This window comes from Lissotriton vulgaris, chromosome 8, assembly GCF_964263255.1.
Source record: "Lissotriton vulgaris chromosome 8, aLisVul1.2, whole genome shotgun sequence".
NCBI classification, from domain to species: Eukaryota; Metazoa; Chordata; class Amphibia; order Caudata; family Salamandridae; genus Lissotriton; species Lissotriton vulgaris.
In genome coordinates this window covers 442,916,597-442,932,758 of record NC_141696.1, presented here as the reverse complement: position 1 = coordinate 442,932,758, position 16,162 = coordinate 442,916,597, and the positions used below count along the sequence as shown (strand labels likewise).

General features: G+C 51.6%; 1 protein-coding gene across 1 annotated transcript in view; it reads left to right on the top strand.

Moving 5' to 3' along the window:
- LOC147697156 (uncharacterized) overlaps positions 1-16,162 on the top strand; it is a 1,724,744-nt gene that overhangs the window by 680,936 nt on the left and 1,027,646 nt on the right. Inside the window, exon 4 of the mRNA XM_086936112.1 lies at positions 10,966-11,205. Coding sequence (XP_086792238.1) covers positions 10,966-11,205 — 240 coding nt within the window. The remainder of the gene's footprint in view (positions 1-10,965; positions 11,206-16,162) is intronic.

Sequence of the window (16,162 nt, the reverse complement as noted above, 5' to 3'; positions counted from 1 at the left end):
TCCGGATACAAAAGTACGCTGTTCAGCAATGGCCCAGAGCAGGATGCCTGATATTGGACCTGGAAAAGGCCTTTGACTCGGTCGAATGGCCGTTCCTGAGAGCAGTTACAGAGAAGTGCCAGCTGGGGGATGACTGCATAGCTATGGTGAGCCTCCTATATGATAGACCAACAGTTCGGGTCCGCACGGGCGCACTGCTTTCAGACGCACTCCGAGTACGGAGAGGCACTAGACAAGGCTGCCCCTTATCGCCCATACTGTTCTCACTAGCCATGGAACTCCTAGCCACGATTCTCAGGACCCAGTGACCTGAATGGGGGATACCACTGACGGACGGCCTGCATGCAGTGTCACTCTATGCAGATGACTTACTGCTGTACGTTAGAGACAGAACTGATATCCCTGCCTCCCTCACTGACGTCTTCCGGACATTTGAGGAGATGTCGGGTCTGCGAGTCAACTGGGCCTATTCCGGGGCCTATCCCTTCAGTCCGGACACACCCGAGTGCGACATCTGCCTGGGCGGAGGGAGATTACAATGGTACCCTACCACCTTTCGGTATCTAGGTATACGAATTTACCGGGACCCAACAGACGTCCTGGAAGGGAACCTCCTGCGGACGATCGCCTCAATTAGGGCACAAATCAACTTCTGGAACACCTTGCCCCTTAATGTTCGTAACCGAATAGCGCTGACCAAAATGATTGTACTGCCTAGGCTGCTATATTACTTCGCCAATCTTCCCACGTATGTGCCCAACAGAGTATTCCGAGACCTGGAGGTCCTGCAGCGCAGCCTCATCTGGAATTCGGGCCGCCCCCGAGTGGCACTGACCAAGCTGTATATGCCTACTGATTCGGGAGGCCTGGCGGTTCCCAACATGGAGTTGTACTACCTTTCGGCACAACTACAATGGGTGACGGGATGGCTAAGCGGCAACCATCTAGACGACACTACCTCGGACACCGCTGCCTGGACGCAAACCCAACTTTGCACTTTGTTCCACTCGCTCACCAAGGCTCCCCTCCCAGTTGCACCTTGCAGTAGCACGCAAGTGCTTCCTGAGATTTCTGAAACTCACACGAACAACGACACCATATGCCCCGATATTGCCCCCACTGGGCACTCCGGGCCCGACATGTGCACTGACTGAGACACGCCTGACAGCCTGGACGCAAGCAGGTGTAGACACGCTTAGCGATCTGTATGCGGATGGAGAGTTGCTCCCTTTTGCGACTCTAGCAGCTGACACAGGTCTACCAGCTGGCCAGTTCCTGTTACATGCGTCCCTCTTGCGTACGCTTACCGCCTCCTGGGGTGACATGACAGTGGAGCCGCCGATGCACACCTTTATGCAATACTTGCACGTTATGGGCAACGGCTCACACATCATCCACTGGCTAGCGCAAGCCCTGCAGACACACTCACAACCATCAACGACGCCGCTACGGGAAAAATGGGCGACAGACAGAGGACGGGACTGGACTGACAAGGAATGGGAGATGATTTTGGCCGGACCGACATACATTCCACACAACTCCGCTTTAAAATCATTCAATTCTACATTGTATACCGTGCTTACCTCACGCCCCCAACAAAATTAACAGGTACTTCGCAACCACGACTGCTGCTTGTCAACGCTGCTCCCTACATGGGGCAGACCTCTTACACATGCTATGGCACTGCCCAGACATACAGCCATACTGGGACGGCATCACAGCGTTACTCACCCACGACACTGATGGACAGCTGCCCCACACATGGAAGGCGTGCATCCTGGGTCTATACAGAAGCACGAAACTTAACAAGGTACAAGCGCGCTTCTGGGACATGGGTCTCATAACGGCGAAACGCCTACTTACTAAACATTGGAAAGCCGCGGCCCCCCCACACATTCGACACTGGCACACTTCCTTCACCAACTGGGCGCGTGCGGAAAGCACGGTCCTCCTCCGGGAGGAAACCGCAGGGCTTCGAAAATTCCCCATCGCCCAACTCTGGGACGACCTCCTTAAGACATTCCAGCGCGCCTGCCAGGAACGAGGGATAACCTGAAGCGGCAAGTCCTGTTGCTACTACGACGGCACAAACTGACGACCACAGGGTTCATGGCTGCGTGTTCCCCCCGTGTCCATTGTCTTGCAGTACGGGACATCCTGCTGCACCTCGCCCCGCACCAGCTGCCCCCGACCGGAACCCATATCGATCTCCGCCCTCCCCCCCTCTCCCTCCCCTGATCTCACTTGCTTCCCCACTTACAGAGATCTTTCTTTCCTACAGTTGTCTAGACATAGGGGATAGTTAACTTACTGGTCAAGTTCCCCGACCAGACCCCCTCCCTTATTGCAGACAGAAGTAACCATTGCTTCATGCAACTGGCAAGAAGCGGCCCCCTTACAGAACTCATACCGCCTGCCGACTGCTGAGCCGCGACAGCGCCCAAGGACTGCAGTAAGATGCGGACTCACACCGGAACCCCACCCACGTTAGGACACGACCAGGATATGCAATACACCTATCATCACCCCCCAGTCTTTTACTTTGCGACCTCCTACTTGCAACACTGGAGAGACGCATATATACCGCACCACCAGACATCCTGGTCTCCATACACAATGGCTGCAAACAAGCCACGCCAAGCTTCACTACTTGCTCTTATTCCTCAGTGAGCTATACCATCACACATCTTGCTGCACCTGCGTCGGCATTACGCACACCTGTCTGAACCGCCACCCGCCGACAGCTCCCCCACTACTGTCTAATCACGGCGGATACCCAGATCCTCAGAGGGGACTTGAGCGCTGAACACAACAGCACTAATGCTTGACTAACTCTGCAATGTTTATGTTCATAATAAAAGATAAAATGTAGACCTATCATTTATACAACTGAATACCAAACTGTTGTCCATATATGTCTATGAATATCGCCGCCGGACCCCCGGGTTACCGGCTAAATGGCTGTGTCATTCAACTAAGGATCCTCTTGACTATATATGGCCCAACCGGCCCTTGCATGTCACGGAATGTACAATGTATGGCAACAATGTTATGTACAATAAAGGTCTTCCAAAAACAAAAAAAACAAAAAAAAATGGGGGTAATTCAGAAGGTAGGGAATCCACAGGTAGATACTGTATACATCCGAAAAGCGTTACCGAAGGTAAGTAACTTGTTCTTTTCACTTAAAAGCCAGAGCCAAACATTGACTGCCATATAATTGAGCAAGTTTGGGTTGCTCAGTTTGCAAAAAATATTTAACCCTGAAATGCCTGGGAAAAATCTGAGGCTATCTGCCGATCGCATTGCAACTAGCATGGCATTATTTGATTTGAGCAAATCCATTTCTGTGGAGAAACTGCGCACACCTATACTCCACTCAGCATCAGGGAAGGCAGCAGGACAAGACCGGGGACCAGTGGAGTTATTTAAACACAATTTAGATCTCTGGGCCCATTGATCCTCCCCATTGTCTAACTACTTATACCGAAAAGGTTTTTGTGCATGACATTCTTGTACTTCTGTCATTTGCTTTGCTATGATGTTTGTTGTTAGGAAATGTCTTGGTCTTGGCCTTTCCTGTTTTCTCTTTTCATTCATTCATATACTGTGTATATTTGTATATATATTGTACACTGTGTATACTTGCAAAATTTGGTCGGTCTACCCGTTCGCCTCGAAGGTACAGAAAAAATGGGTGGAACTAACGTCAGCACGCCGATAAGGTTTTCTTAAGGCTCTGGTGACATAATGCAAAGTCGCGAGCAGAGCCGTTCTATTGTGACGCATTTGTCGATGTGGGAGAGCTATGAAAAAAGTTTCAGCTGAATGCTAGCGCAGGGGTAATTCAAAAGTTAAGGGATCCTCATCCAGATACTGTATCCACCAGAAAAAGCATTACCCAAGGTAAGTAACTTGTTCATTAGGCATAAAACTGGTATGTGTTGAAAAACAACATATTCATATTATGGCAATGCAAAGTCAGATAAAATGGAGTTAGCTGAATGATTTAAGGTTGTATTTTATATCAAATGTAGCCTGCAAATAAAATGCTGGCCGAATAAGAAGCTAACTTCAGGCTCATTGCCACAAGCAGAGCTGTACCCGCAGCTGTCGATGACAACATATGAGAGGCTGACACACAGATAGGAGCCACGGGCACAAGCACACCTGGCTGTGGACCGAAGACTGTTGACTGCTTACTTTCTTCCTCATGGCAGTTACGGTATCCGCGGTGCCGTCCTACAGCTAGAGTCGGGTAGGTTTTCTTAGTGAACCAGGATGTAAGGGGCGAGATCTTTGCAAACATAAAAAAATAATCTTGCCAACTAAGCCACACCCTTGAGTTTGTCCTGTTTTCCAGATCTGAAAGAAACACGTTAGTGTTAGATTCCTTACCTTAGAATATCCCCAGGCGTCAGTCTGGATCCGGAAACTTTTGCGTAGCAGTACCCCTGCGCGTCGGTAGGCGTCGTCTGCAGGCGTCCCCTGCGGCTCCGCGTCCGTCGTTGGCGTCGTGCGCCGTGATGACGTCGCTGGAGTATATAGACGCCGCCTCCGCGCGCTGACGTCAGTTCTTCTTTTTTCCGCGCCAGTGGACGCAGATCTGAAGAGCAGTACTCCGGTCTTTTGACCAAGTTTTCTATTTGTTATTTCACTATTGTGCCTGTTAGGATGCCCGGGTTCAAGCACTGTGATGACTGTGAGCGCACGATGTCGGTCACGGATCATCACCGCCTCTGTCTCCGGTGTCTGGGCCCCGACCACAACGTGGACTCCTGCGTCGACTGCCGGGCCCTCACCAACAAGGCTAGGCGGGAGCGGTCCCGCAAGCTACTGGAGCTCCGGGTGTCGGCCCCACGTCGGGACCGGGAGCGGTCCCGGTCCGGCCGGAGGTCGAGAGAGCGTTCGAGGGAGCGGTCGCGGAGCCGCGCCGAGCGTTCCGGAAGTCGACACCACTCGTCGGGCTCATCAGGTAAGAAGCACAAGCAGTCGGGGCGTCGTCATCGTACCCCCGACTCCCCCCGACGCTCGCGCGATGCGGCCGGGGGCTCGGGTGACCCCAACCCTGCGGCTCCGCGAGAGTCGCCGGCGCGGCCTGCCTCATACCCTCCGGTCCCTGGGCACGGCGCGACGCCTGAGGAGATCGAGGCGTTCCTCGTGGCCATGAGGGCGCTCGGTTCTCCGACGGGGCCTACGGTGCCTTCGGGCCCAGTGCTACCGTCTGGGGGCCCTGGCGGTTCGGGTGTCCCTGCCTCGGCGCCGCCGACGGCTCCGGCCCCGGCGCCGCCGACGGCTCCGACCCCGGCGCCGCAAGGGCCTTCGGGATCGACGCCGGGTGGCCTTCCGGCCGCTCCGGCGCCGTTGCCATCGGGGTTACCCCCGACGCCGTCCCCGCGCGGCGCCGGTTCTCCGGTGCCGGCTCCGGGCGGCGCCGTCCCCTTACCTTCCCCGACGCCGGACGCGGAGCCGGACGGGCGTCGCTCGACGCCGGTCCTGGCGCCGATGGGGCCCATGAACCCCGAGGAGCCGGTCTACATCGTTGACTCCGAATACGGAGAAGATGAAGAGTTCGGTGAAGGTTGGGAGGGGTCCGAGGGCCCTCTGTCACGCGAGTGCCAGTATGACCCGGACTGGACAGGTGACTTGGGGGATGCCAGTGGTCTGGACGACTCTCCTAACCCTGGTTTGATCTCTCCTCCTTCCGTGGCATCGGTGGAGGGAGCTGCATATTCTGTGGTGCTGATGAGGGCTGCCAAGGCCTTACACCTTGAGCTCCCCGTCGCGGCCGTGAGGCCTAACATCCTCACCGAGGTCTTCAAACCGCAGTCATGCCCACAGGAGCCACTGCTGCCGTTTAATGAAGCCTTGTCAGACGTTCTGTTGGGCACGTGGTCCAGGCCCGCTTCAGGTGCGCCTGTTGATCGGAACGTGGCCAGGCGCCACCGTCCTTGTCCGGACGACCCCAAGTTCCTGTCTACCCACCCCACTCCTGAGAGTCTGGTGATCCAGGCCTCGACCTCCCAGTCCGCATTCCCGTCGGCCCCGCCCGACCGGGAATCCAAGAGGTATGACCAATTTGGCAAGAAGGTCTTCTCGTCCATTAGTTTGGGCCTGCGGTCTTGCAACACCGCTTGCCTCTTGGGCCGCTACACCCACTCTGTGTGGGATACGGTCGCGGAACTGCTGCCAGAATGCCCCATGGAGGTGCGGGCGAAACTCGGTCAGGCTGTGGCTGAGGGCCGAGATGCAGCGAAATATTCGATACGGTGTGGTCTTGATACGACCGACTCGCTGGGCAGGGCTATGTCAACGACGGTGGCGATTCGTCGCCACGCCTGGCTGAGATCCGCCAATTTTTCGGCAGATGTCCAGAGTACATTGATGGACATGCCGTTCGATGGCTGTCACCTGTTCGGTGACAAGGCGGACCACGCGCTGGAACGCTTCAAGGACTCCAGGGTCACGGCCAAGTCCTTGGGTCTCTCGACCCAGCGTCAGCAACCGGGTTCGTTTCGTCCTTTTCGTGGCCAAGGAAGGGGCGCCCCCACACGTGCCGCCAGCCACGCGCCGCAACAATCCTATCAACGCGGCGGCGGCCGTGGAAACCGCCGTGGTGGCGGTCGGGGACAACGGCAGGGTCAGACCACACCTACCCCCGCAGCATCTACCCCAAAATCCTCCTAGTCCGTGCTTTCGGCCCCATGTGACGCCAGTGGGTGGCAGGGTTCGCCATCACCACGCTCACTGGCGCACGATCACTTCAGACAGGTGGGTGCTGCAAATCGTCCGAAGGGGCTACTCCCTCCCCTTCGAGACCTCTCCTCCAGCCATGCCACCGCAGAACCACCGTGTGTCGGGGGACCACTTGACACTTCTGCAGGAGGAAGTTACGGCCCTCTTGGCCAAGGGGGCCATCGAGCGCGTTCCTGGGCCAGAAGTAGGGCGTGGTTGTTATTCCCACTACTTTCTGGTGCCCAAGAAGGACAAGGGGGGCCTACGTCCTATCTTGGATCTAAGGAACGTCAACGGCTTCCTCCGGAAGGAGAAGTTCAAGATGTTGACGTTAGCTCAGGTCTTGGCTGCTCTAGACCCACAAGACTGGATGGTAGCGTCGGACTTGCAGGACGCCTATTTTCACATCCCCGTCCTGCCGGCCCACCGGCGTTACCTGCGGTTCACGGTAGGCCTGGAGCACTTTCAGTTTATCGTGCTTCCCTTCGGCCTTACAAGCGCCCCACGGGTGTTCACAAAGGTGATGGCGGTGGTCGCAGCCCATCTGCGCAGGTTGGGGGTTTCAGTCTTCCCCTACCTAGACGACTGATTATTGAAGGCGGGCTCGCCCCAGACAGTCGTCCACCACCTTCAGATGACGGCAGACCTCTTGCACGACCTGGGGTTCTCCATCAATGTGCCGAAATCACACCTGTGTCCCTCTCAAAAGCTCCTTTTCATCGGAGCGGTTCTGGACTCGGCGCAGTTTCGGGTTTATCCTCCGGAACGGCGGGTTCGGGATATTCAGGCTTTAATTCCCGTCTTTCAGCCGCTATCCCGGGTTTCGGTCGGGTTGACGCTGCGGCTGCTGGGACTGATGGCTTCCTGCATCCTTCTGGTGCATCACGCCCGGTGGCGGATGCGGGCTCTGCAGTGGGACCTGAAGTTTCAGTGGGCCCAGCATCAGGGCAACTTGTCCGACCACGTCTTGATCTCGGAGGGCACTGCGAGACAACTGCAGTGGTGGCTTACGGACCACGATTGGGTCAGGGGCAAGTCCCTCTCCCTTCCCCAACCGGAGCACGTTGTCGTGACGGACGCGTCCCTCCAGGGCTGGGGTGGCCACTTGGGAGAGGCAGAGATCAGAGGCATCTGGTTTCCGGCGGAGTCCCGGCTCCATATCAACCTGTTGGAGCTGCGGGCGATTCGTCTGGCACTGAAGGCATTCCTCCCCTTTGTCAACGGGAGTGTAGTGCAGGTGTTCACCGACAACACCACCGCCATGTGGTACTGCAACAAACAGGGCGGAGTGGGGTCGTGGACCCTTTGCCAGGAGGCTCTGCGCCTCTGGCAATGGCTGGAACGTCAGGGCGTGACTCTGACGGTTCAACACCTGGCAGGTTCTCTGAACGCCAGGGCGGACGAACTCAGCCGTCGGTGCTCGATGGATCACGAATGGCGTCTGAACTCGGACGTGGCGCAAGGCATCTTTCTGCAATAGGGAGAGCCTTGGTTAGATCTATTCGCCACAGAAGAGAACGCGCAATGTCATCAGTTCTGCGCGTTGGAGTTTCCAAGATGGCACTCGCACTGCGATGCCTTTCGGCGCGAGTGGAGTTGCGGTCTGTTATACGCCTTTCCGCCTATACCACTTCTGCCCAGAGTGCTGAAGAAGATCAGGCGCGACCGGGCCCAAGTTATCCTTGTGGCTCCGGACTGGGCTCGAAGGTACTGGTATCCCGAGCTACTCAGCATGTCAGTCGGTCCCCCGATCCGCCTGCCCCTTCAGGAGGACCTTCTGTCGCAGCAGCAGGGGACGGTCCTCCACCCGAACCTGTCCAGTCTCCACCTCCATGCTTGGAGATTGAGCGGCGGCAGTTGAGGCCATTTGACTTGCCTCCTGAAGTCTGTGATGTAATTCTGGCAGCCGGGCGTCCCTCCACTAAGTCGGTATACGCCTGTCGGTGGAACAGATTTGTGGCATGGTGCACAGCAAAGGCTGTGGATCCTCTTTCTGCCCCTCTTTCCGAGGTTCTTCTGTTTCTTCTTTCTCTTGCCCAGCAGGGCTCTGCTCTGGGCACTATCAAGGGCTACCTTTCTGCCCTTTCAGCCTTTCTAAGGCTTCCTGATCAGCCTTCTTTGTTCAAATCCCCGATTGTAACTCGATTCTTGAAGGGCATCACTCACATGTTTCCACCTGTTCCGTTTGTGATGCCCCAGTGGGATTTGAACCTGGTTCTAACCTTTCTGATGTGTGCTCCCTTTGAGCCCCTTCATTCTTGTCCTCTCCGTCTCCTGACTTTAAAGACGGCTTTCCTGGTTGCCATCACCTCTGCCAGGAGAGTGAGTGAGCTCCAGGCTCTTTCTGTCCATCCTCCTTTCCTGTCCATTCATCCTGATAAGGTGGTTCTGAGGACTAGACCTTCTTTCCTGCCCAAGGTTGTTTCGGCCTTTCACATCGGGCAGTCCATCACCCTCCCTTCCTTCTTCCCGCCTCCGCATCCTTCAAAGGATGAAGAGCGGCTCCATCGTCTGGACCCAAAACGTGCGCTTTCATTTTACATGGATCGCACACGCCAGTTCCGGGTGGATGACCAACTGTTTGTTGGCTACGTGGGTGCGAAGAAGGGACGGGCGGTCTGTAAGCGAACCATCTCTCGATGGGTCGTTCTCTGCATCAAAGCGTGCTACTCTTTGGCTCGGAAGGAGCCTCCTGTTGGGCTGAGGGCCCATTCCACTCGGGCCACGGCGGCTACCACTGCCCTGGGCCGGGGAGTCCCCTTGCAGGACATTTGCCAAGCGGCTACGTGGGCCTCGCTGCACACCTTTGCGAGGCACTACTGCCTGGATAGTCAAGTCCGGAGGGATGGCTTCTTTGGCCGTTCTGTCCTCCAGGACTTTCTGGTGTAGTATTGTATTGGTTCGCAGACCCACCACCGGGGTTGGTATTGCTGGGGTATGTATTCTAAGGTAAGGAATCTAACACTAACGTGTTTCTTTCAGATGAACAAGTTACTTACCTTCGGTAACGATATATCTGTAAGAAACATTAGTTAGTGTTAGATTCCTTACCGAACCCACCCATCCTCCCCGTTCTGCGAACTGATACCTAGGGTTAAGGTCATCCCTTTCAGGGCCCTAGTTTTTACATGGCACCAGTGTTGGTTCTCTCATGGCTCTGCGTCTCCTGGCGCCGAAAAGCTGTGTACAAAGAACTGACGTCAGCGCGCGGAGGCGGCGTCTATATACTCCAGCGACGTCATCACGGCGCACGACGCCAACGACGGACGCGGAGCCGCAGGGGACGCCTGCAGACGACGCCTACCGACGCGCAGGGGTACTGCTACGCAAAAGTTTCCGGATCCAGACTGACGCCTGGGGATATTCTAAGGTAAGGAATCTAACACTAACTAATGTTTCTTACAGATATATCGTTACCGAAGGTAAGTAACTTGTTCGTCTTTTCCACTGGTACCTGTCATTTCATAGCCTTGAATGTTAGGCTAGTTGCCAGGGCCGGCCTTAGGCATGTGCAAGCTGTGAACCTGCCTAACCCCAGGGGCCACCACATCAATATATATCCTTAATATATTTATCCTCTGAGGATGGATACATATGTGTGTGGCGGCCCCTGGCAGGGATTTGGCGGCCTCCGGCTCAGTTCCACTTCTAAACACCCTGACCCCCCCCCCACCCCTCTTCACTGGCCTCCGCGCTCCGCCCGGACCCCCTCTTCCGGGGCCCCCTACCTACGCTCCCTGCCCAGGGCCACCATGACCCTAGAGCCGCCCCTGTGGTTGCTATCTATAACTATGGATGGGAGTGCACCCTTGAGGAGCTGAGCTTAAGTTTTGCTGTTAAACATCTCATTGAAAGGTTGGACATCTTCACTGGACTTACACATTGTGGAGTACTCTTTGGACAAAAACGTAGTGTAAGTGAGAAACCTAATAGAGCTGAACAGTACAGCTTTTAGAAGCCATGCTTCAGACTTTTGTCTCATTGTATTCAAGGAACAACTTCATTCAGAAATGTTTAAATTGGGACTTGTCCTACAAACCAGGTAGCTTATGCCAACATCATTTATATCTAAAAAAGGTTTTGCATGTATCTGAGATTAAGTGAATAGTACTGCTTTGATTTCTCTCATTGACGTGTTGATCATGAAATGAGGAAGATGAATAACTACATATAGCAAATGTTGAACTTTTGAAGTATTTGTACAGTTATAATTTTGTAATTTCTTTGTAGATTGTGTACAGAAATTCATTTCTGGATCTTATTAATCCCGACATTGGTAAAGTCGAACTTTTAAAAGATGCGCAAAACAAGCAGGATATTATTATTCGATTAGTAGCCCACGACATTGATCACAGTTTGAAAGAGGCAGATGGAAATGAAGAAAATGATCTACAGGATGATGACGATTTCATAAATGAACGTGTAATCAAAGAAGAAAATTGCTTTGAAAGTCATCTATTCATACCTATGGTAAAAACGTTATTCATTTGCATACGGATTTTTTTTTAATAATGGTATCACGTATGAGAGCATACAAATTCAGAATATGATCATCACGATTCATTTCATTTTTTTTTTGTATTTTTTTTTTGTTCAGACCAGAGAAGAAGTTATCCAATGACAAGTAAGAAAAACATATGAATTATACATTATCATAATATTCGCTAAAACAAAAAGTTCATATAGCAGATAAATAATACACAATTTTCCACTATGGGAAAAAGAAGAAATTAGAAACTGAACCAGCAGGTATATACCTCCTCTACTGCCTTATAAATACGGTATTCAAATAAATCATTTATCATAACACAGAAACATATACAGTTCGAATAAAATGGATACGTGCATTGCTCTTCTACACAACAGGATTACTTTACTCCTTATTACTATTTTTACTATTATTGTACCCCTCCCACCTCACTGTTCCATTTCGCAATGCCAGCCCATATTTCTTCCCCCCGTGTTCTGGTTTTCCTACCTCTACATGCATATAGGGCTGCCTCCTGTTTCCAGACCCTCAGGTGTCTGGCTAACTACATCTGAAAGGTGGGAGGCTCCTTATCCTTCAATCTAGCGGCCAGCATTATTCGATATATAGTTGTTCCCAAAAATAGACAATATTCTTGTTCCTTATTACAACTGAGAGAACTATTGTGCCCCAAGACTGCCAGTGTAGTAGTTAACTCCAGATCCCTACCAAATAGGGATCTCCAGAAGCTCGAGATCCCTGTTTTTAAAAGGGTCAATTCATCACAATCGGAAAACATATGTATCATTGTAGCAGGACCCGTACCGCACCTAGGGCATTGGTCCTCCTCTCTTTTCCCCCATAAAAAAAAGCTTCGCCGGTGTGAAGTACAGGTTAAATATAGACTTATACAACTGTGCTTTCAAATTAGAAGCTAAAAGAGCTTCCGCTGATAATTCTAAACTCTAAATTCTATAGATATCTACATCTGGATTATTTAGTTTAACTGCCCAAGATGCCTCATTTTTTTCTAAATCATCCGCCATTTCTGCCAATAGTAGGTTTTATAGACCCCCAATTCTACATGACTCAGTTCTGATTAGCTCCATCAGGGGGATCTTCCCATTATCCAGTATTATGGGTGTCTTTCATAGATTCACATGCCTGAATCATTCCCCGTCGTCGGGATGGGAGTCCCCGGTACATAAATAAAGTAATGTCCTAAAGACATATAAAGAAGTAGGCCTACAGGCCTCACATTAGTAACCTATCCTTGTCCTTTTGTAAAAAGGACCAAACTCTAGAAGAGAGCCAATCAGCTGCCACCTCCCTCTAGAACCCTCCTGGAAGGAGCCTCAGTCCCTCAGATTTTCTACTGCACGTTGTGCTAAGGGAGTCTACTCTGAGCTCTGCTCAGGTTTGTTTCTTCACAGCTGTTTTAACAGTATTTTGGGACATTTCTCCTGTTTCTTCAGTGACTGCTATATACTATGGCTGACACACCAAAAAAGGCTCTTTTTAGATCCTGTGGTTCTTGTGGAAAGAAAAGGCTACACATTGATGACCTGCATAAGGACTGCCTGTAATGCCTGTACCCAGATCATTCGGCTAAAGACTGCAAGGTATGTCGTACCTTTTCCACTAAAACCATCAAGGACCGTAAAGGATGCCTTTTAATCTGGCTCCAGAGGCTAAAGAACAGAGATAACCTTGATTCCTCTGAGGAGAGTGAAGGTTCTTCAGTCTCCTCAAAATTATCTCTGAAGAGACCAAGGGTGGCTTCTCCTAGCCCTATGGCTCCTCCTCAAAAGAAGACATCAAAAAAGTCTTCAGAGGTTATGGCTAAAACAACTTCTGGGAAGGAAGTTCACACCTTCAAGAAGCCAGTTTCGACATCATCTACGACGATATCGTCGACTGCACCTTCATCGTCAAAGAAGGCAGTGTCTACAGCTTCTTATGTGTCTACCTCAACAACGACAGGCTCTACGTCGACAGCATCATCGTCATTATCATCGTCGACGACTACGACCTCATCGTCGAAGGCGGGTAAGGCTTTTTCATCGACGATAGCCATTAAGAGAACGCCGTCGACGTCGAAGACCCCGAAGACGCTGACCTCGCCAACTACAGCATCGGCGACAACCTCGACGACAAAGCCAATATCGTCGACGTCGGCACCGTCGACGAAGGGCTCGTCGATGAGAACACCGTAGACTAAGGAACCGCCGAGTATGTCTCCACCGGCTATGACAACTGTCGACGCTCCACCGTCGATAATCACATCGTCGACGGGCTCGTCGACGATGATGGATTCTGGTCTTCAAACAACATGCGTGCGCTTAAGGATCACAAAAAAGGCGCTGAAGCAAGAGTTAACATCACCAAGCCGGGTGCAACCAATTCCTCCAGCATGTCTCCTCCAGGTGGAAGATTCTGATCAGGGTGACATGTTCCAGATGGCGACAAGCCCTTCGGAACTGCATGTAAAATGCCAGAGTTCGGCTGAGGAGGAAGTTCAGGAGGCGGTATATCATCCACCACCTACTCCTATGGTTTGTCTTCCTGCATCTCTAGTTACGGATTTATGATACCTTAGCCAGGATTATAAGCAGAGGTTTCCAGAATCTCCGGCTCCTCCGACTACCACCGTAACTCCCTCGCCAAGACCACATCCTCCACCCTTGAATATTCAGATAGAAAGGTTAGATTTACCACATCCTCCAACTTCGGATGAAGAAGGAGAGGAAGGAGAAGAAGACCAGCAGGAAGAGGGTGAGCTACAGGACGATCGGTCCTTGCATTATGATTGGGAGGACTATGTCATCCCCTCTCCAGCATCTCCTGTGCCCGCAACCGCAGATTCACCGCCCGGTGACATTGGAGGATTCCATAATGTGGTGGAGAGGGCTGCTCAATGTTTTAAAATCTCGATGGTCTCCCAGGAACAAGACTGCTTCTTGTATGACTTCAAAGAACCTCTCAAGAAGTCAGTGAGGTCAATACCTATTATCGATTATCTATGGTCACCGGGGGTTAAGATCATGCAGAACCCCTCCTCTGTATCCCCAGTGATCCCTCAGTTAGATAAGAAGTATAGGGCACAAGATACTGCACCGGCCTGTTTGACAGGACATCCTAAGCCGGATTCTGTAGTGACACAGGCGGCCCAGAAGAACTCCTGGAATCCTTCGGCCTCTTTATCGGCTCCTCCTGATAAGGAGGGAAGAAGATTGGAAAACATTGGGAAAAGGTTTTCTTCAATGTCGGCGATGACGGTGAAGGCCACAAACGCCCTAGTGCTTTTGGGACGCTATAATAGACAATTTTGGGCGTATATGGCCCCATATCTGTCGGAATTACCAGATGCATCCAAAGAGGAAGTAAAGAAGATCCTGCTAGAAGGTAAAACATCTACGTCAGAAATCATAGACTGTGCAATGAATATCGGTATGACAGGGTTCCGCCAGCTGGCTGGGGCAGCAGCCTTGTGACGACAAGGGTGGCTGAAAGCAACCTCATTCCGTCCTGAGGTGCAAACGAAGATTTGGGACATGCCTTATTATGGCCAGTTACTATTCTGCTCTAAAATTGATGAAGCACTGCAAATTATACAAAAGGACACAGACACTGCGAGAGCTTTGGGCACTCTCCAGTATAAGAACCAGTCCTTTCATGGAAATAGAGGAAGAGGGCAGTCTTCCTATAGAGGAAGTTTCCAATACAGATCTTCCTACTCTTCATGCCAGAGTAGACCACAATTCCAACAGCGCCAACAACAGCAAAGCCAGCAATCCTCTTATGGCAAGTCGTTCTTTCGGCGTAGAGGACAGCGAAAGAACAACGGGTGCAGACAATGACATGTTTATTTGGCCAGTCCAGACTTCATTTCACTCATTAAAAATTGGAGGAAAGATTTTCCCATTTTCTACAAAATTAGAAAAAGATTACTATGGACCGTTGGGTCATTCAATTAGTACAATTTGGCCACTCTGTAGAATTCATACAAATCCCTCCACAAACTCCGCCCCGTCCAATGCATCACAAAAATCTATGGCTGCTTCTACAAGAGATCTCTATTATGCTGCAGAAAGGAGCAATAGAGAAGGTACCCCCATCTCAAAGGGGAAAAGGATTTTATTCCCGCTTCTTTTTAATCCAGAAAAAAGTGGAGTCCAATCTTGGACCTCAGGGCCCTCAACCAATTCCTAAAGAAACAGTTGTTTCACATGGTAACGATCCATGAGGGCTTGCAACTTCTGGGAAAGGAAGATTTTATGGAGTCCCTAGACTTGCAGGACGCTTACTTCCATATCCCAATTCAAAGGAATCACAAAAAATATTTACGATTTGCAGTATCGGGCAGACACTTTCAATTTCGTGTCCTGCCCTTCGGGCTCAAGTCTGCACCTCGCATCTTCACGAAATGTCTTTCCCCAGTGGCGGTATATCTCAGACAGAGCCATCACCAAGTCTTCCCATATCTGGACGACTGGCTGATCAAGGCTCCATCCTTAGAAGACGAGTCCAGGTCTTCCAACGACTGTTTAAGACTTTTTGATTGCTTGGGTCCCACGCTCAATCAGGAAAAATCAGTCCTACAACCTTCTTAGTGCATCAATTTCCTGGGTGCAACTTTGGACACACGTTCAGCAAAAGCTTTCCCATCCCAAGAGAGGAAGAACAAGCTCCTGGCACTAGCTGCTATAGTAGCCTCAAAGAAGGTTTTGACAGTCCGCCTCTTCAAATCCCTTCTGGGGATGATATCATCGTGTATCCTCCTGATTCCTCACTGCCGTCTACGGATGCGGCCTCTACAGGAGGCACTCTCGAAGCAGTGGGTCCAATGCACAGGTTCATTCGACGACCACATAAAAGTGACATCTCAGATGGTCAAAGCCCTGCAATGGTGAATGTCATCTCGAAACCTTTCTCAAGGCTTGACATTCCTACCTCCAG